Source organism: Oryza brachyantha, chromosome 9 (genome assembly GCF_000231095.2).
Source record: "Oryza brachyantha chromosome 9, ObraRS2, whole genome shotgun sequence".
NCBI lineage: Eukaryota > Viridiplantae > Streptophyta > Magnoliopsida > Poales > Poaceae > Oryza > Oryza brachyantha.
The window spans coordinates 11,883,577-11,903,765 of record NC_023171.2 but is presented as its reverse complement, the minus strand read 5'-3'; the positions used below and the strand labels follow the sequence as shown (position 1 = coordinate 11,903,765).

General features: G+C 39.2%; 4 protein-coding genes across 9 annotated transcripts; 3 read left to right on the top strand and 1 right to left on the bottom strand.

Annotated features, from left to right (window-relative positions):
- Window positions 1-867: 867 nt before the first annotated feature.
- On the top strand, window positions 868-6,404 carry LOC102705278 (tRNase Z TRZ2, chloroplastic). 6 transcript variants are annotated; one of them, XR_005812447.1, is made up of 11 exons: window positions 868-1,354; window positions 2,062-2,224; window positions 2,299-2,369; window positions 2,482-2,577; window positions 2,653-2,766; window positions 3,515-3,583; window positions 3,694-3,768; window positions 3,869-3,967; window positions 4,682-4,753; window positions 4,853-5,071; window positions 6,296-6,404. XR_005812447.1 is itself a non-coding variant. In XM_040527538.1 (9 exons), the coding sequence occupies exons 1-8, from the start codon at window positions 923-925 to the stop codon at window positions 3,956-3,958; spliced, it is 1,110 nt and encodes a 369-aa protein (XP_040383472.1). In that variant the 5' UTR covers window positions 868-922; the 3' UTR covers window positions 3,959-3,967; window positions 6,296-6,311. The 6 variants fall into 6 exon arrangements, 4 of the variants coding, with proteins under 4 accessions (XP_040383472.1, XP_040383470.1, XP_040383471.1 ...); XR_005812446.1 differs by having other exon boundaries at window positions 4,682-5,071; XM_040527538.1 differs by lacking the exons at window positions 4,682-4,753; window positions 4,853-5,071 and having other exon boundaries at window positions 6,296-6,311.
- An 828-nt stretch (window positions 6,405-7,232) lies between these two features.
- Window positions 7,233-10,727, bottom strand: LOC102701755 (wall-associated receptor kinase 3-like). Its single transcript, XM_015841170.2, has 3 exons — window positions 9,818-10,727; window positions 9,010-9,144; window positions 7,233-8,499 (listed from the first exon to the last, which is right to left on the bottom strand). Exons 1-3 carry the CDS (start codon window positions 10,725-10,727, stop codon window positions 7,328-7,330), a joined length of 2,217 nt encoding a protein of 738 aa, XP_015696656.2. The 3' UTR covers window positions 7,233-7,327.
- A 1,369-nt stretch (window positions 10,728-12,096) lies between these two features.
- LOC102701478 (sodium/hydrogen exchanger 6-like) lies at window positions 12,097-18,012 on the top strand. The gene is made up of 22 exons (XM_015841169.2): window positions 12,097-12,355; window positions 13,101-13,152; window positions 13,259-13,318; window positions 13,399-13,423; window positions 13,506-13,591; window positions 13,688-13,799; window positions 13,877-13,939; window positions 14,042-14,061; window positions 14,142-14,236; window positions 14,397-14,425; window positions 15,037-15,068; window positions 15,144-15,191; window positions 15,268-15,328; window positions 15,450-15,547; window positions 15,617-15,692; window positions 15,793-15,812; window positions 15,925-16,022; window positions 16,105-16,214; window positions 16,360-16,446; window positions 16,999-17,099; window positions 17,454-17,551; window positions 17,642-18,012. Exons 1-22 carry the CDS (start codon window positions 12,145-12,147, stop codon window positions 17,671-17,673), a joined length of 1,614 nt encoding a protein of 537 aa, XP_015696655.2. The 5' UTR covers window positions 12,097-12,144; the 3' UTR covers window positions 17,674-18,012.
- Window positions 18,013-19,693: 1,681 nt separating this feature from the next.
- On the top strand, window positions 19,694-20,161 carry LOC102701203. The gene has a single exon (XM_040527534.1). It carries the CDS (start codon window positions 19,716-19,718, stop codon window positions 20,043-20,045), a length of 330 nt encoding a protein of 109 aa, XP_040383468.1. The 5' UTR covers window positions 19,694-19,715; the 3' UTR covers window positions 20,046-20,161.
- Window positions 20,162-20,189: the final 28 nt, after the last annotated feature.

Below are 20,189 nucleotides of genomic sequence, written 5' to 3'. Positions count from 1 at the left end.
AGTTAATCACTTAGAGCAGGCAGAATAAGTATCCACCTCACAGAACAATTTTTTTTCAGTAAATATTAAAAGTCGACTATGAGACGACCGCGTTTCTCTTTCCCTTCCTCTTTTTCCCACATTACTAAATTCACTTCTATAACACTGAACTCGTTTTTTCCATATTCCTAAATTCACTTATATGAGAACGCTGTTAATAAAGCCATTAAGGCCCGTTCGGCGATTGGTTTATTAATCGGCGAGGAAAACATAAAATAGTAACAAATTAGTATATAATTAATTAATTATTAAATATAAAAATTAGAGAAAAGAATTAATCTAATTTTTAAAAGTAACTTTAACATATAACTTTTTTATAAAAAATATACCGTTTAATAGTTTGAAAACATGCACATAGATAAAGAGTGAATATTGGTTAGTAATGTCCCCGGTTTTTATTTGGTGCCATTGACTTTTTATCTATATTTGACCCTTCGTTTTATTCAAAAATTTTGTCTAAATATATAAAATTATAAATCATACTTAAAGTTACTTTAATAATAAATCAAATTATAATAAAATAGTTAATAATTATATAAATTTTTAAATAAAACGAAGAGTCAAACGTAGATAAAAAATCAGTAGCATTAAACAAGAAATAAGTATGCACTGCCGAACACGGCTTAACACGGTTGTACAACCTGCTCCATCGTAGGTTAATAGCAGAGCTTAACTTGCCATTTTACAGGAAGAACCTTGAGACCTTGATTAATCAGGAGTAAGTGATCTTTCCCTCTTCTGCTGTGGAAACAAAAACAATTTTAGGACAAGACAGGGCTCCGTTGCAAATAAGAAGCCTTCGTTATCCGCGAGCCGGCTTCTCCAAAACCCAGAACCCCACGACGCCGTCGCCACCGTTCGAACTCTCCGCCACACGCCCGAGATGGCGGCCGCCTCCCTCTTCTCCCTCCCCTCGCCGCGCCTCGCCCACCGCCTCCTCGCCCCGGCGTCGGTCGCAGCCTCCTCCTCCTCCCGCCTCCAGACGCTCGCCGCGAAGAAGGCGGCCCCCGCCACCGTCGCCACGGGCACCGCCGGCGAGGGCGGCGGCGGCGGCGGCCGTGGAGCGGCGGGCGGGCTGCTGTCGGTGCTCGACCGGGCGATGGCGGACGAGGAGGAGTACCGCCGCGCGCGCGCCCAGGTGCAGCGCAAGGGCGTGGAGGCGGAGGGGTACGCCATCGAGGGGGTCTCCGTCGGCGGGCACGAGACCTGCGTCACCGTGCCGTCCCTCAACGTCGCCTTCGACATCGGCCGCGGGCCGCTCTTCGCCGTGAGCCAGGACTACCTCTTCATCACCCACGCCCACCTCGACCACATCGTGAGCACCCCGAGCCCTGTCCTCGTTTGTTTCATTTCTGTTATGCTTGCTTTGCAATTTCGTATAGAGACAACTCCCTCTCTAGCTAAGCTTTGGATGCGCCATCGCAAAGTGTCATATAAAAACTGATGTAAGGGGTTTATTTCAGTAGTTTGAAGGGTTTGCATATAGAATCAATTATCATGGGGGAAATGTCGGGTCTTAATTATCAGTAATTTGGACTGTAGTCTTCAGTTATTTTGTCGAACAAGATACTGTCGTGGTAGATTTTTTTTTTATCACCAATTCTTCTGATGAGCTAGCCTAAGTTAGGCTGCTTGTAATTCTTAAACAATCTCATCTTGCACTTTACCTGCTCTGCTTGTGTTTTGGAGGGATGTCAAAAAAAAAAATCATGATTGTGCCGGCATATTTCTCCTCTGGAAAACAATTGAAAATTTTCAATTTGTTCCCTTTTACTGTCAGATATGTTTTGCTATCGATTTTGCCATTTGCTGCTCTAATGTGATTCGACCATATCATGCAAAATAAAAAGAATCACAATGTAAATACATCCATATCTACATCTGTTTTTACTCCCTCTAGTCAGATATATTTGGCATTGGAAGAACTAAATTTAGTTCTCCCAACCTCAAATATACTTGACTGGAGGGGGTTCTATAAAAATATTGGTAACACTTCAGCTTTTTTTTATTTTGATTGTTCAGGGTGGTCTTCCAATGTATGTAGCAACTCGTGGCCTCTACAATTTGAAGCCTCCTGTTGTATTTGTACCACCATGCATCAAGGATGATGTTGAGGATCTACTTCAAATCCATCGTAGAATGAGTCAAGTTGACCTGAAAGTTGAATTGGTTGCGCTTGATTTGGGTATTGAGCTCATCTCACTTTATTTTTTTGTGTTTCTCCTGGTTTATTTCTAATGTTTCTACAAATGTTTTCAGGAGAGACATATGAAATACGTAATGACCTTGTTGCCAGACCATTTGAAACTCACCACGCTATACCCAGCCAGGTATTGCTCTCTAGGTCAATTTAATTATAGTTAGCAAATCTAAAGTTCTAGTTCTTGGACAATTTAGTGCTTAATAACTAATTCCCGTTGTGTTGGTTGTGTAAATCTAAAGGGTTATGTCATCTACTCTGTTCGGAGAAAATTGAAAAAACAGTATGCTCACTTGAAGGGTACTCAAATAATGAAAATGAAGAAATCAGGCACCGAGGTCTGCTATCAATTTATTCTATGTAATAAATATTACTGTATCTGTGTTGTTACTCACTCCATTCTTTTGTGTCAGATTACAGATACTATACTATATCCAGAAGTTGCTTTTACAGGAGACACAAAGTCTGATTTTATTCTTGACCCACTAAATGCAGATGCCCTGAGAGCAAAAGTCCTTATAACTGAGGTATTGGCTTTAGACTTAGTTTCATTGAATTATAGCCCTTGCTCCCAATTTCCTAACCTGTGAAAGTAACTGTTCTCGCTGTATATATTATCAAATAAAATAAAAAAGATACAGAAAATACATTATGATAAAAAAATCAGTCACTTTTAGAGATGTGGTTGTTGTCATGGAACATGTCAAAGTCAGTGAAAAAGGGTGTGTTATAATAATATAATACAACTATGTTCCTGAAATAGCACAGAATGGCAAAAGGAGATCTTTAAGCAAAACTACCCTATTATATTGATTGTTATATCTTCACTTGAAGAGAAAATCTAAAAAATGCAATTGACAAACGTCTAAGTCTAAGAAATGCTATTGACGAATACAAGTTCTAAGAAATGCCATTGTACAAATGAATTTGTCTGAGAAATGCCATCGCCGTTAGGGTTCCGTCCGTTTCTACCGTTAAATACACTGTTTATGCTATAGCACTTAACGGAAAATTTGGACGGAACCTTAACGACGATGGCATTTCTCAGACAAATTCGTTTGTACAATGACATTTCTTAAAACTCGCATTCGTCGATGGTATTTCTTAGAATTAAGTATTTGTCAATGGCATTTGTTAGATTTTCTATTGAAGTAGCAAAAGAACTTATTTTTGTTTGATCATACGGTACAGTCAAATCTGAAACATGAAAAAATAAATTCAAACGTCCCCCATATTGAATGCTTTGGCACCAACATCATTTGACATTTTTCACAGGCAACCTTCCTAGATGATCAAATTGATGTTGATCATGCTCGGCAGCATGGCCACATGCATCTCTCTGAGGTAAATAGTGATTTGCTTCATGTCACACTCTCTCTTCCATAATTCTAGTGAGCTTTGGGACAATTTTGGTGGTTAAATGAGATAACATAAACCTGGTATGTGCTCAACAGATAATGGAGCACTCCCAATGGTTTAGAAACAAGACCATTGTGCTCACACATTTCTCAAATCGATATAGTCTTGAGGTATGTAATCATTAACCTATTAAACATTGGGAATTCGTTGTTTCCTAAAACAAATCATTGTGAATTCTTGAATAATCTAATCCAAATGATTACTTTGTAGGATATTAGACAAGCTGTTTCCAGACTACAGTCAAAGCTATCTTCAAAGGTTGTTGCACTGACGGAGGGCTTCAAATCTGACTATAGATAGTGTATAGAAGTAGGTCAGCTGTGCTTCTCACCCTTATTTGCTGAGAATATCTTAAGTTGCTTCACTAGGAATTGGAGATTCATGAGGAAAAGGACAGAATAAATAGGTGTTGGCTGTTTGGCTTTTGTATGTGACTATGTGTATCTCTTATCCTTCTATATTAGAAAATAAGTTTTATATAGCTAAATGATTACTGTGATAGAAAAATGTTTCTACATTATACATGGCAAAGGTGATTCAATAACATACATAACATTTTCTTTTATATTCTCCTGTTTTCAGAGTAGGAAAAGGTGTAGAAAGCTGAGTATTACAATGCATTGAAGAGTCCGAAGGCCAAATACACTGAATTGCATACATCTACATGAAATCCAATGAGTTATAAAGTGCCATACAGTTTAACTGTTGACAGCAACAAGCAGGCATACACTTCTATTATTGCATACCATGAGTATACTCTTGAAAAATAGACCAACCTATGAGTTTGTTCTAAAGTGTCGTACAGTATAATCCTTGATAAGCAACAAGCAGGCATAAACTAATATTACTGTATACCATGAGTATCTTCTCTGGAATAGATCAACTAACAAGTTTGCCTTTTTAAGCCTCTTTTCCTCTAGTGTGTCTTTTTTGGGGATACAGGAGAGCAATACTGCTAGTATCCGGTTATATCATAACAGATTTTCCTTGCATCAATGTCTTCTTCACTTACATGTTCAACAGATTCATCGTCATCACTGGAGTAACTCTCAGGATCTTTACATGCGGGAATGATGAATACGTCGGATTCATCTGGTAATCTGAAGCTAACTCTCCTGATGCTGTTTTGGCTCCTAATAGAGATTCTATCGATGGAGAAGCTGTCCCTGATGTTACGAGAGCTATTTTCATCAGAGCAATCCGGGTTAATTGGGCAAACCTTTGGAGAGTGCCTCCGAGGTGATGGGGCTCCAATTGCCTCCCCCTGGAAGCTCTGTGGAGGATACAAGATGTCTCGGAGAGTGTTTTGCCTTGCTTCTGCCTCGACTGTTCTGGCCTTGTTATGCTGCTGCTCCTCTTGAAGGCTTCTGGGCTTCATTATGTTGAATATTGCTTTAACATGGCAACAGCTTTGTGAGCCCATCTTTTCCCTCTCTTCTAGGTTATGGAACGACATGTGTCATGGGCATTATTGGGTCATGGCAAATGCATTTATATGTGTGGCCATGCTTACTTAGTTTTGTTTTGGGAAAATAAAATAATCTGTTTTGCATAGACTAAGTTATGTCAAACCTTGATCATGTCAAAGTAGGACGAACCATGGTGATTCAACCAAGGAAAGTAAAGGAGACAGAACACTTATTTGGATTAGGTTTGGGATTTTTATTGGTGTTCCCAGACTGACATCAAAGATATTCATCTGGTGATATTATTTTTGTCATTTGTTGGGGATGTCAAGCATGATAACCCTGCTTACATTTGGGATTTGGTATAGACAATAGCGGAGTATATGATGAACTATTTAGAATCCTGACAAGAAATATTTGGATTGTAGAATGCAACTAGGCAACTTTGTCTGTATCTACATAGCTATGTTCAGCCAATTGTGATTGGCTTGAAACCTTGAACTCCCAAGTGAGCAAATAGGGTATCCACTGCTGGCACTGCACAGTGTATCCCGCTGGTTTTTCAATTGAAGTCGTAAGACTTTTGGATCTACATTTGACTGGTCATATTATTCAAATTTTTTGTACAAACATGCAAAATTATAAGTCATGCTTAAAGTTTTCTTGGTAAGAAATCAAATCATAAAAAATAATTAATAATTATATTTTTTCAATATGATGAATGATCAAATGTACGATATTAAATAAAAAACGGAGGAAGTAAATAGAAACAAAAGAGGTAGGTCCAAAATATAGGTTTTTTCACTGTCCATAACTCCCAGTTTCCCAACATCATTGTTGTTTACTCATCTGGGTCTATTGACTTTACATGCTTTTAAATTATGGAAATGTGAAATGCCTGATATACTCTCCATTCTACATTATAAGACTTTGTACATTGTATATATATGCTAATAAATCTAGACATATATACAAAACATATACATTGATATATGGATGAATCTAGATAAACTCAGAAAATTTTATAATATGGAATGGAGAAAGTACGTGGTAGGGTCATACTCATAGTCTCATACTGCTATTCTGCCGATTTACCGCTTACTAGAATATCCTGCACGGTTAATCAATATAAAATCATTGTTTTATGTAGAATTCATGTTATAGACCAAGATGATGTTTAATGTTTTATCTCATACGGTATTACTGATCACATCACCTGTACTTTCTGCAGGTCATCTGCCCGACCAAATCAGCAAAACTTAAAAGAGCATCCCCAATAGCTCATCTAAATTTGGTCATCATATCTTCATTTTGATGATCATCTAAAATACTTTCATCCTTCATATCTTTTTATAGTTCAGCAGATCATCTATATATAGCATCCTCTATATTTATTATCTATTTGGAGGATTCTAAAACACTTTCATCCTTTATATCCTTTTGTAGTCCAGCAGATCATCTATATATAGTATCCTCTATATTTATTAATCTATTTGAAGGATTAGAGAGAGAACATCTAAATATAGAATTTCTCTCATAATATGGATGACATCCAAAAATAGATGATAAGATAGATGTTCTGCTGGAGCTCAACTTTTACTTTTCATCCTCTATTTCTAGGATGAAGGATGGGATGGATGAGCTGTTGGGGATGCTCTAAGCAGATCATTTATCTCATCATCTATTTTTAGATGTCATCCATATTAGAAGAGAGAAACTCTATATTTAGATGTTCTCTCTCCAATCCTTCACATAGATATAGAGGATGTCATATATAGATGATCTGTTAGAGTACAAAAGGATATGAAGGATGAAAGTGTTTTAGATGATCATTCAAATAAATATATGGATGACCAAATTTAGATGAGCTGTTAGGGATACTCTAACATTTATATCAATCAGAAATTACACAGTTTTTGTACTTCAGAATGCTGCTAGTACCAAGATCAACGAAGAAGGCCACTGGCATCGTGCGAGCGGCAGGACTGGTACTGAACTGTAAGCTGCTTCTAGGGTTGCATACATCGGCTGAGTGCCTTTTTCAACTATGGATCTTCTATATTTTGTGGGCAGCTTCTCAAGCTTCTAATAGGTGTGTTTCATGCAGAAAAATATTTTATATAAAAGCTACTCGTTTGACCTTATTAGTAGCAATTAATCCGGTTGTCTATTCCTAAATAGCTATCACAACAATCAGATAACAGAGTACTTCAATCTCAGCTACCTCAAACACCACCACCAGTAAGGACATTGAGAGGTAAGATCACCGTGGAAAGCTTGCCGATAGCAAGAAATCCTGTTCCATGATGTATAGCTCGGTAGTGTTGCGATTGTTGAGTTGAGTTTGTGGACTGTGCAGCTCAGCTGAAAGCCCTTGTAGACTGTCTTTGTTTGAGCCTAACATCCTTTCCAGTCTTACCTCCACTTGCCTCATTGTTGGCCTCTCTTCCCCCTTCAAACTTAGGCATTCCGATGCCAGTGCCGCAACTTCGTTCACATTCTCCATGCCCTCGGTGACTACTTGAGGGTCTAATATCTCATAGATGCTATCATGTATCATCAGCAAATTGAAAAGTGCAATCAGACCGACATTGTCCGATGATGTAAAAACAGTAGGTTTCTTCCTTGTGAGCATCTCCACAATTATGACACCGAAGCTGTACACGTCACTCTTGTCCGTCAATCTACCCGTTTGGTAATATTCAGGATCTAGATATCCAAACGTGCCTTGGATCGTGGTTGTCACACCAGCTTGATCAACTGGAATGCCCCTAGAGGCTCCAAAGTCCGATACTTTTGCTGTTAAGTGACTATCAAGTAATATGTTGGCAGACTTAACATCCCTGTGAATTATTGATATGGATGCGGATGAATGTAAATAAGCTAAAGCACTTGCAGCTTCGAGAGCAATCCTCAATCTATCCATCCATGACAAGGATTTGGGGCCTTCAACGTGAAGATGGTCCGAAAGTGTTCCGTTTGATATGAACTCGTACACCAGCAGTGGAACCTGTGTTTCAAGACAACATCCAAATAGCTGCACGACATTGCGATGGTTGATTTGCGAAAGAATGGCAACCTCGTTTATGAAATCGTCGATCTCCTTTCGCACCGCCATGTTTGATTCCTTGATGGCAACGGCGCCCCCGTTTAGCAAGATGCCTTTGTAGACAGTGCCATGGCCGCCACTGCCGAGCTTCCTTGTCTCGTCAAACCGGTTTGTGGCCTTCTCGAGCTCTTCCAAGGTAAACATCATCCTTTCAGCAATCACCTTGTCAACAAGTTGTTGCAGCAGTAATCCACGGTTCTGCTTGAAGAATGTGGCTCTCAGTTTCTTGGCTTTCCGTGCCTTGAGTATGTATGCTACTGCCATGGCAATCACAAACAGAGATGGAATCCCTACGCCGCTGCTGCCTCCTATAACCACAAGCAGAACTGCCAACAGAAGATAAAGAGTCAATTCTGAAGCCTGTTTGCAGGGGCGGAGCTACGTTAGGTGTGGTGTGCGTGGGGGGTTTTAGGAACCAGCCTGAAAACTTTTTAGTTAGAGCTTTTTTATTATTCTTGAAAAAGTATCTCAAGATATCATATTTTTTAGTGTAAAAAGTGTAATATCTTGAGGTACATTGTATCTTAAGATATAAAAAATTTAAACTAAAATTCTCGGTACCTTGAGATACTTTTCAAGGATGATAAAGAACTTTTTTAGTTAAGAGTTTATCTATTTTCATCATATTCATATATACACCGCTCCAATCTAAAATTAGACACCCACGTGGGTGATAACCTGAACTCAATTTAAACCAATAAAAAACAAATAAGTAACACAACTCTCTATTTCGCTATAGCTTAGGCAATCCTTGCCTGTTTGTGTAAGGATTTGCAGAGAACAGAGACGATTGCAAAGATGAAGAAGTTATGAATTGAAGATAAATTTATACGTACTCGTTGGTTCGCATCCACCTTCGTTCAGAGCATCACCGTGCGTCCCACCCGGACACGAGCACGAAAACGATCCTGGCTTGTTTGTACATTCACCATAGCAGGGGTGCTCTTCTAGCATAGCGCACTCATCGATATCTGAAAGAGTGGTTTTAGAGGGGAGATGGCTTAGCTATGTTTGTGATGCCATATTTTCCCCCAAAAAGGGGTAAAATTGTATTTACACTTTAAATTACCTTAATTAATACGTGCTATTTAGAGAGCTAGGATTAATTGGACTAAAAGTAATTGATATTACCTACCTGACAGAGAATATAAGGAAAATAGAAATATATACTAGTAGTAAAACTAATATAGATTATTTATCTTTTCTTATTTGATAGATCTATTTATACTATCTATAAACTCTTAGTAGTAGAATGTTTTTCTAACTCTATATTAACCGTTGAGATTTATCTTACCAGTGGTAATACTTTCAGTAGAATATTATATAGAGAGAGCACGTGAGGGAGTAAAACATGTGCCACTTAATTAATACGTGCTATTTACAATGCTTTGGCAGAACTGATGCGAAAGAGATTTGTTTTGGTCTAACAAAAAAAAGTATTTCGAGGTACCAGTACCTCTCACGGTACTAAATCATTTCTGATCGCTGGATTTAATAGTGCATATCCTTTAGATATATCCAATGGTAAAAAACGATTTGGTACCTCGAGATACCGGTATCTCGAGGTATTTTTTGTTGGACCGGAGCAAATCTCGATTCGAAAATAAGGGCAAAGAAATTTGCATGCTTCTCCTTGTGATTAACCTACCTTGACACCTGCAACGTAAGGATTGCCCTGGTACCCGCTGCTGCACCGACACGAGTAGCCGCCATGCGAGGTGCTGGTAGAGCTGCGGCAGTAGCTGTTGCTGCTGCGACAGGCCGTGTCCGACGACCCATTCGCCGGGCACCCCGACTTCCCGATCGCCCAGTCTAGCACGGCCGGCACCGCCGGCATGTCGCCGCCGCCGCCCGGTTGCCGCGCTGATGATCCGAGCTTACTGGCGTTCCCGGCGAACCACTCGCTGTCGGCGATGAACACGAGAGCCGCCGACAGGTTAGGCGAGGAGGTGGTAGTCGGCGGCGGCCCAGTGCTGCGTGTGCCGAAGGGTGATAGCTGGACGCTGTACGACGTGAGGCCTAGGTAGATGGAAGCTTGGCAGCACCCAACGCCGGTGCACGAGTCGTCGGAGGACGCGGCCCGGCCGGCCGGCCGGGTGCCGCAGATGGTGGTGCACGCGGCGACGATGTCGCGCTGCCCGTCGTCGTCGTCGTCCAGGAGGGCGGCCTGCAGGTTGCAGCCCACGACGACGAGCCGGTTCCGCCGCTCCTGGAGGTAGAACGCGCCGCCGAGGCCGCGGCCCCAGGCGCCCTCCTCGCCTTTGGCGGCGTCGAAGGCGCTGCTGACGACCACCGTGGAGTTTAGGATGGATATCTCAAGAACCTCAGTTGCGCCGCCGCCGTCGCCGAGGAAGAGCTTCGGTTGGTGGTAGGAGCGGTTGCAGGTGACGGCGAAGCCGGCGAGATGGCAGCCCTCGCCGACGCCGAACGGGTAAGGGATGACCATGCTGCCACACGAGCTCGGGCAGCCCAGCAGCGATAGGCTAAGCGCGGTTGCCGCCATCGTAGCGGCTTGGAGAAACATCGCCACAGCGATTACAAGTGAAGGCGCCATCGTCGAGCTGATCGATTCAGTGGCAGCTTCAGTTTCTCCGGAGAAGACTCATCATGGCCGTCCAGCTACTTGCTCGCCGTGTTTGACCTGACTGAATGAGTGAAGGCGCGCCATTGCCACAGATTTGTTGCGGTGGGAATCGTCAATGTAGGAAACCGAGGAGAAGACAAAATATGTTAACACGACTTCACCCCATCCTTGTCCGTGCGGTGCCATTTTCTTGTGGAACGAGTGCGATGTCATATTGGAATGAAAAATATAAATTTTGAATCGGTCTTTTTTTAATCATCCTTAAAAAGTATCTTAGAATATCAAAAACTTTAGTGAAAAATTCTGATACCTTGAGTTATATTGTTTCTTAAGGTACTAAATTTTTACACTGAAAAATATGGTATCTCAATATACTTTTCCAATAAAAGTAAAAAAAAACTCTAAAATAAAATAGTATCCCAGATGCATATGCATATTCATTACAAGATATTTGCTAAAACATGTAAAAAATACTGTGTGCAATATTTCAAAATTAAGGGCCCCCTTTGAATCACAGGAATGAAAAAACAGAGGAGAAACAGACAAATATATATGGATTGTGACAGGAATATAGGTGTAAAACAGAGAATTGTAAAACACATAAAAAACGTAGGAATGACCGTTTGATTGGACCACAGGAAAAACATAGGAATTTGAGGAGAGATAAAGACTTAAAAGGATTTTTCCATGAGGTTCTACCTCTTGTTAGATTTTCCCCAAAATTTGTATGGGAAGAGGCACTCTATCGGAATTTCATAGGATTTTATAGAATTCATTCCTTTAATTCAAATGACTTTGTAGGAAAAAAATCTTATAGAAATAAAATTATCTAAAATTCCTATGTATTTTCTCTGAATCAAAGGGAGCCTAACTAGTGAAACATCATAAAACACTTATGGAAACATCCTAACGATATGCAGCATTAAAAAATCATTGGAACACACAAAATAAAAATATGCAACAGTCATATTCCAATTGAAACATTTGTTTCTTTCTAAAACAATTAAATCCCACATATTGAGACATATTTTTTCATCGGAATATAGTCATGTGACATTTTTCTATAAAAATTAACTTGTAATGAAGACAATGGTATAATTGGATCCCAAATCAGATAAAATCCGCTGGAAACTCGCTAATTGAGCTATTGTTACATGCATAAGTGCCCATACAAAGTGTCTTCTCATAATGACTAGGCAAGTAGGCATGCAGGGGTAGAGAGAACTGCAGCCATGGTGCAGAAAAAGGCATGCAACGGGAGCACCTGATCCTTTGGTCGACATCAGGTGCCTGGTCCAAATCATTTTTCCTACAAAACCGACGAACGGCACACGCATGAGAAGGCAAGCAAACGCCAGAAACGAAGAGGAAAGGAGTGATTGGGGAAATGGTCACGGCGGCAGCGCCACCGCATGATGTTGTTGCGACAGCGGTGTCGGTGTCGGTGGCCGGGGTAGGGTTGGTGGATGAGCAGCAGGCGGCAGGGGTGGGGATCTTGTTGCAGATATTGATGTTGGTGCTCTCATTTGTGCTCGGCCATCTCCTCCGTCGCCGCAAGGTGTATTACATCCCAGAGGCTAGTGCCTCCCTCCTTATTGGTATGTGTGCACGTCCATGTATCCTTAACCATGCTGATCATCGCCTGCGGCTGGGGATTCAAGGAATTCGTGTCGAATCTAGCAATCATTATCCCTATGCACTGTTGTGTTGCTCCTTTCATTGTATTGTTTTGGGTAATGGGGTTTGGGGTTGTCTAGCGATGTTTTATGCAACAGAAAATGTTGACATGGTGTTCAGCTGCAAGCAATATTGGTGTGATTAGGTGGAACCACTATGGATATGTTCAAATTTGGTTGTGTGTTCAAACATGAATTAGATGAACAAATATGCATGCATGCACACTGTAATCTAGTTTAAACCATCCTTTCTAAATTTTACTATTGATGGTTATAGATTGGTTGTAGCTTATGGGTTATAGCTATTAAGGAGAAAATAAACCTTTAAGTTGGCATGTATTGCTAAAAGACGCATTTTACTTTTGATAAGCAACCGTATTTCTGTTAAAAATTTTAGTAACATAGCTTTTACTAATATGTGGTGATCTAAGATAAATGATGTGCTATTTGGATTTATTCTAGCTACTTTTGTTTGGATCATCTAACGGTTTGTTGTTTTTTGTTGACTATCTATACTATTTACCTTATACCTTAGAAGTGGAACCTCCTAGGTGAGAGGACCCCATCATTTTACTTAATAGTTTCTACAACTTGAAGGCACATTGAAAATGTTAGAATCACATTACACCACATTATTGTGAAATTACTTGATATCTTTTTATGTCAGGGATGATTGTTGGAGGCATTGCTAACATATCAAACACTCAAAGAAGTATTCGGTGATAATCTTTTATATTACTTACTATATGTATTTTTTTCCTTGCAAAATGTAACATTGTTGTTAAATCTGAACATTTCGTTATGTTCATTTGCTTTCTAATTCAGGAGATGGTTCAATTTTCGGGAGGACTTCTTCCTTCTTTTCTTATTGCCTCCAATTATATTATATCCTTTCTTGTATGTTGATTTTGTTTTTTTAATTACTTGCACGAAAATTTACCATGTTTTACTTGACTGGACCTTACTCAGTCTGGATTCAACTTAGCACCTGTAAGTGTCAAAAGCTTGAAGCCTCTTCGTTGGTTAAGATTGTTTCATTCTCACCTAATTAATCATATTTTTTTCTTGACAGAAACCATTCTTTTCGAATTTTGGTGCCATTATAACATTTGCAATATTGGGAACCTTCATTGCTTCTATTATCACTGGTCTTTTAGTGTAAGGGTACTTTCTAGATTGTCTCCATGCCTATTCCTTAATATTTATTTCATACATAAATATGTACAATTTATTGTTTCATTCATCATATCACAGATATGGTGGTGGGTTAATACACATCATCTATAAGTTGCCTCTAGCTGAGTCCATGATGTTTGGTGCACTAGTGTCAGCAACTGATCCTGTTACTGTACTGTCCATATTTCAGGTTCCTGCTATCCCTATATAAACTATATTGTATAAAATTTGAAATAAAAGGATCACATAATGTCCATCAATTTGCAGGAACTTGGCACTGATGTGAACCTCTATGCGTTGGTTTTTGGAGAATCAGTTCTCAATGATGCCGTATGCATACCTTATTTATTATTTAATACAAGTTTTTGATTTTTTTAATTTCTACTGATATGCGCATATTGTTTGGTATCTAACTATGGATTGCAAATTCAGGTGGCTATATCCTTGTATAGGTGAGAATGTATTTCCTAAGCTCCTTTTGCTTATATAGCTTCCTTTCATAATCCCATCATTAATAGTTTGAACTTTCCAGGAGTATGGCTTTAATGAGGACAAATTCTTTTGGACAAAACTATTTTCTAGTTGTCATCAAGTTTCTTGAGAATTTTGTTGGTTCAATGTCATCAGGTACTATAGCTTAAATGTCTGCATATGCATGTAACACATGAAATTTTGAGCTGCTTATGTATTTTCCTTTTCCATAGGATTTTAGCATTTGGTTATGATTACATAGGAATATATATTTACAGTTTAACATTGGATATTTCAATTCCCTTTTGTTGTGCAGGCGTTGGGGTTGGGCTTATTTCTGCTCTCATATCCTTTATTTTGACCTTTTTTTTATCAATATGGACCTAATGTATGCTTTCTTTATTTGGAACAATGCCACCTCTTTGGTATTCCACTTCTGCAAATTAAAACCAATATACATGTCATATGTACATGATGAGCACAATTCAGCTAGTATCACCTAGATTTTTATAACATATATTAAATATATTTTATACTTATAAAGAAATGTAATACTTATGTTTGTGGCCTCCTGAATTCCCCTTTTTCTTACTATTAAAAATTAGAATACACATGTTGGATCCACCCAGAAACCAATATGTTATATTTCCATACCTTGAGACTTCATTTTTATGTATATTATCTCAAGGGTTGGAGGGAAAAAATCAAGTAAATATGTAATTATCTTTGTGTTGCATTTAAATGATGTTTTCCATGTACTCTAAAGAGCAAGAGGGAAAAAAAAACCGACAGGAACAATATCTTGGGTATGTAGTATGTACATGGACAAATCAACAATTTTATTGCCAATTATTCTAAAAATTCTTACAATGAAAAAACTAATGTTTTTTTGGACTTCATTTTTGTGTATATTATCCTTATTGAGACTCGGTTGTCAGTCCTTAATCTTGTCAAACCTCTTCAAGTATGCAGCTCTAGGTGTTGAGAAGTAAGTATATATCCAATTTTGAACAAACTAGTATCCCACATATAAACAACTAATATCATTTATTTTTACTTACAGCCTTTATAATCTGGAAAGTTGCTTATTTGTCCTTTTCCCTTACTTCTCGTAAGCCCACATTTGTAACTTATTCTGTTTTACCTTCTTTTTCAAGATTGTTGTAAATAATTGCTAATTGTTTCAGGTACATGCTATCTGAAGGCATTGGTTTGTCTGGTATCGTTTCTATTCTATTTACTGGGATTGTAAGTTTACCTTTGATGATTTTTTTTCTAGATTTTGTTCTTATTAATTATTATAGAAATACTTATTTTTGGGAATACATTATAAACATGCTTGCTTACAAGAAGTGGGTTTTTTTGTCAGGTTATGAAGAGATACACCTTCTGCAACTTGTCAGAAGATTCTCAGCGTTTTACTGGTCGTTTTTTCCATCTACTTTCATCGCTAGCAGAAGCTTTCGTGTAAGCAAATCCTTTAGATCCAATAATTAAGTAAGTCTAAACACTGAATTTGTAATGCATTTTACACAGGTTCATATACATGGGATTTGATATTGCAATGGAGCGACAAAGCTGGTCACATATTGGATTCATTTTTTTCTCAGTTGTATCCTTTGCCTGGATAAGACACAAACCCTTAATGTGTTTATTACAAACAATATAGTTCTTGTTGTTTCCTTAATTTTTTCTTTTGCATATGCATCCAGATCTTTATATTACTTGCAAGGTATTTTTTTTGTCCAACTCATCTGCCTGATTATCTTTTGGTCTGATGTTGGACTAGTTAATGTTTTTGCCTATATAATTATGTTAATTTCTAATGTCATCTTATTTTAAAGGGCTGCAAATGTCTTCTCTTGTGCATACATATTAAATTTGGCACGACCAGTACACTGCCAAATACCTAGGCAATATCAGCTAGCACTATGGTATAGTGGTATGTAATTATGTATGCCTAAATAGGTAATAAAATTAGGTACATGTTTGTTGTGCTCATGTCATTGGCTCATCTTGTGTAGGTCTTAGGGGGGCAATGGCATTTGCCCTTGCAATTCAGTCTGTTCATGATCTTCCTGAAGGACATGGCGAAACAATTTTCACCGCTACCACATCTATTGTTGTTTTAACTGTAGGTTACTGGTTGTAATTCTTTTAATGCTACATAAATTAAGGCCAAGACTACCCATCACTATTTTTATGCAAAGGATTATGGATGTTTCAGGTTATATGCTATTCTTAGATCATTCTAAATGTCGTATTGACAAACATTCCAGGTGCTTCTAATAGGAGGCTCAACTGGCACAATGCTCGAATCCTTACAGGTAGTTGGGGATAGTCATCGCTATCATCATCCATATGAGGTAAGTACTTACATAACGCAACATAAGTAAATGCAGATACATTATGTTTCTCTTTTTATACCATTAGGTTAGTTAAACAAAGAAATCTTATTTGTTTGCTATACATTATTAGCCTAATGTCAAATATCAGTGCAATTCTACCGGGCATGTAATCGCACTGCATTACTTGTAGTTATCCCCATAAGGGCTTATTTGGATATCTTAATCCTTTGGATATCCATAAGTTTTATTTCCATTTTCTTGTCCATGGAGGATTAGGTATGTTCCTTTCTAAGAATAAAAAAACAAATGCTAATTGGTTCTCTCCATAAGTTCAACCTGCTGGTGCTGAGTACAAAAGGTGTAGATATTTCTTTTATTTGAATGATTCATCGTGATTTGTTTAATTAAATATTGAGCACTACCAGATAATTTTGTTGTTGAATGCCATGTGTGCTCTGGCTGTGTGGCTATTATTCCTACTTGTATATATTTCTTACGACTCATGGATTAACACCATAGCATTATTGTTGGCTCGTCACTTGTTGATGTTGTACTTACTATATGTACCAGAACTTTGATGGGAACAATGCTGGCTACACCGGGCAACATTACGAGGAAGAAACATCAACATCAAACAGATTCAAAATAAAACTCAGAGAAATCCAGAAAAGGTACAATAGTGCACATTGAGATTGAAGTACTTGCTCTTTATAGTTTGAGCATTTTTACTATTCTTAAAAAATATCTTGAGGTACCAAAAATTTTAGTACAAAATTTTGATACTTGTACCCTCAATACTAAACTTTTACACTGAAAAATATGGTAACTCGAGGTATTTTTTAAGGACGGCAAAAAAGTTCTTAATAGTTTACTTTCTAATATGGTGACATTTTGATTGATAAGTTTCCATCCGATGTATGTTGTGTGAAACTACCAACTTGTGTTAGTATAATTCTGCGGCATTGCACGCTACAGAGCATGCACTCCTGGTCGCTTAAATATTTTTTTTCTTTACTACCTTGCAGCACCTCCTCTTTCGCTTTACTGGACAAGCATTATCTTACTCCCATTTTCACCTCTCAAAATGGGGATGAAAATTCTGATGATGACGAGGATAATATCAGTAAGACACTACACATGTTTCTATTCAACACTTTTTCTTGTGCTAGCTTAGTTTTCTTCCTCACAAATTAATTATTGTTCTGGTGAAAAGCAGATGAATCATTGAGGAATGAGGAAATCTAGAAGTCATGCGGATTTGGAGGATCATGGACCTATGATTAATGACGACAAACATGAAAAAAAATCAAAGAGTTGTGCATTCAAATCAACATCAAAAGTCGAGCAATCTATACGTCAAACCCTAGGATGTTAGTTCGAGAGTATATGTAAGTAAATAGTATCGAAGGTGGAATTCACTAGGATATATGCTTTCCTTTCTTGAGGAAACTTGGTAATGTCATGATTTTTTTATCGGTTGCCATTCCAATCCACATGCCAAAGTTTTGAGATGAAACTTGAAAACATTGCAAGCATGAGTACATGACTATGTATCAACATGCATAATACCGCAATTATCGATTTCGCAAAAACCCCCCGTGATTATCATTTTTACCTAAACGTGGCGATAATCGCTACAAACCAAGCGGTTACCGTGTCCTACCATGCGGTATTTCTTTAAAATCATGACGATTTTGATCAAAAATCATAAATTCAAATTCAATGATTTTTATGGGATTATCGTCGATAATCGTGCTACCATGAGTAGCGGTTCTGGCCTTCTCCATGATAAACGGAACCCTGCTCGTAAATATTAGCCCCTCCATGTTTTTATATGACGTCGTTGATTTTTATGTTTACGTTTGACCATTTATCTTATTTTAAAAAAATATATAATTATTAATTATTTTGTTATAATTTAATTTATTATTATAAAAACTTTAAGTATAATTTTATATATTTGAATATAATTTTTGAATAAGACAAATGGTCAAACATATTTTAAAAAGTCAATAGCGTCGTATGAAAAAACATACACGGAGTACTTCTGCTAAGCTTGATTGCTGGAATGATATTGCGATCCGATAGAAACAACGGTCTTGGGGAGCTGGATCTATCTTCTCCTGTGCCTTTGCGTTACATAATCAACCGACGCACCTCAGGTACGCGAGTTACCGAGCTCATGTGCATTTTGCACTAGAATGCACGAGTTTCGCCACAACATCAACCCTGGGACTATAGTTGGACAAATGCGCTGCCGGCACGGCCCAGGCACGGTCGAGTCCGTGTCGGAATGTGTCGGGCCGGCACAGCCTGATCAGCCATTGGGCCATATCGTGCTGGCCCATGAGCGGCATCGATGGTCCAGGCATGGCCCAATACCACTCGGTCGGTCCGAAGGCACGACGATCTATCGTGCTTCTTCAATAAATAAGTCTATATCTTATCCCTTACTAATTTGGGCCGTTAAAATAAGTCTATTTCCCCTCTCTTCTTTGGGCTATTATATATATATATATATATATATATATCCTTCCCTAAATGTTTGACGCCATTGATTTTTTATACACGTTTGACTATTCGTCTTATTTAAAAAATTTACATAATTATTAATTATTTTTATCATTTCATTTATTGTTAAATATACTTTTATGTACATATATAGCTTTACATATTTGATTAAAAAAATTTGAATAAGTCGAATAGTTAAACGTTTATAAAAAAAATCAATAGCGTCAAATATTTACAGACAGAGGTAGTAGTTAAAATAAGTCTATTTTGCACCTTATATAAATAAAAGTCTATTATAGGTCCCAAAGTTTTTTTGGTTGAATCAGGCGTGCCTAGCTGGCCCAACGTGCCAAGGATGCGGCCCAGACACAGTCCAACCATCCGAATCCGACCGAACCGGCCCGAGCCCAAAACCGATCGAACCGTATCGTGCTTGGACAGGACATGACCCTGTACCTTAGACCGGGCCGTCAAGCCTCGGACCTTGTGGGCAACTATAGCCGGGACGTGTTGGGTGCCCATCGCTGCACGCCACGCGTAAAAACCAGGTCTTCCTCCGCTTGACACCTGGAGCTCCGCAATGGCCGGCAATGGCGAGGTGGCCATGAGCCCGCATCCCTAAGTCTTCTTGGATCCTGCTAGTAGGCCAAAAGCAAGTCCAACGTCCCATATCTATATCCATATAAACAGTGTTGGATACTACAGCTGCAGGTCAAGTAGCTAACCAGAGTAGGGTGAAAGGGTTGCAGTTGCAGATCGAGAAGAGAGAATTCGCAATGGAGGCGAGCAAGGAGAGGCGGCAGCAGCAGCAGGAGGAGCGGAAGCTCGCCGGCGACACGGTGCAGCTGCCGCTGGAGACCAGCCCGTACGTGCAGTACAAGAAGGACGACGGCCTGGAGGACTACAAGCTGCGCGCCTACGGCGCCCGCGGCCACCTCCCCGTCTCCGACGTCCCCCACGGCGGCACCGGCACCGACGCCCCCACCGTCCCCGGCACCGCCGTCCCCACCGGCAAGCGCCAGCCACAGCGTGACCAAGGGGGCGCCGTCGCCGGCGGTGATGTCGGCACCGCCACCGACGCCATCAATCGCCATGGTGTGCCATAAACCCGTAGCAAGGCTTTCACTACGTAAGCTGTATGCCTCTCTTGTGTAGTGTTCGCTTTTCAGACTTTCAGAGTGATGAAAAATAAAGCATGAAATAATGTGTAAATCACTGTCAATTAACAGCTCCAAATACTGTTTTGCATC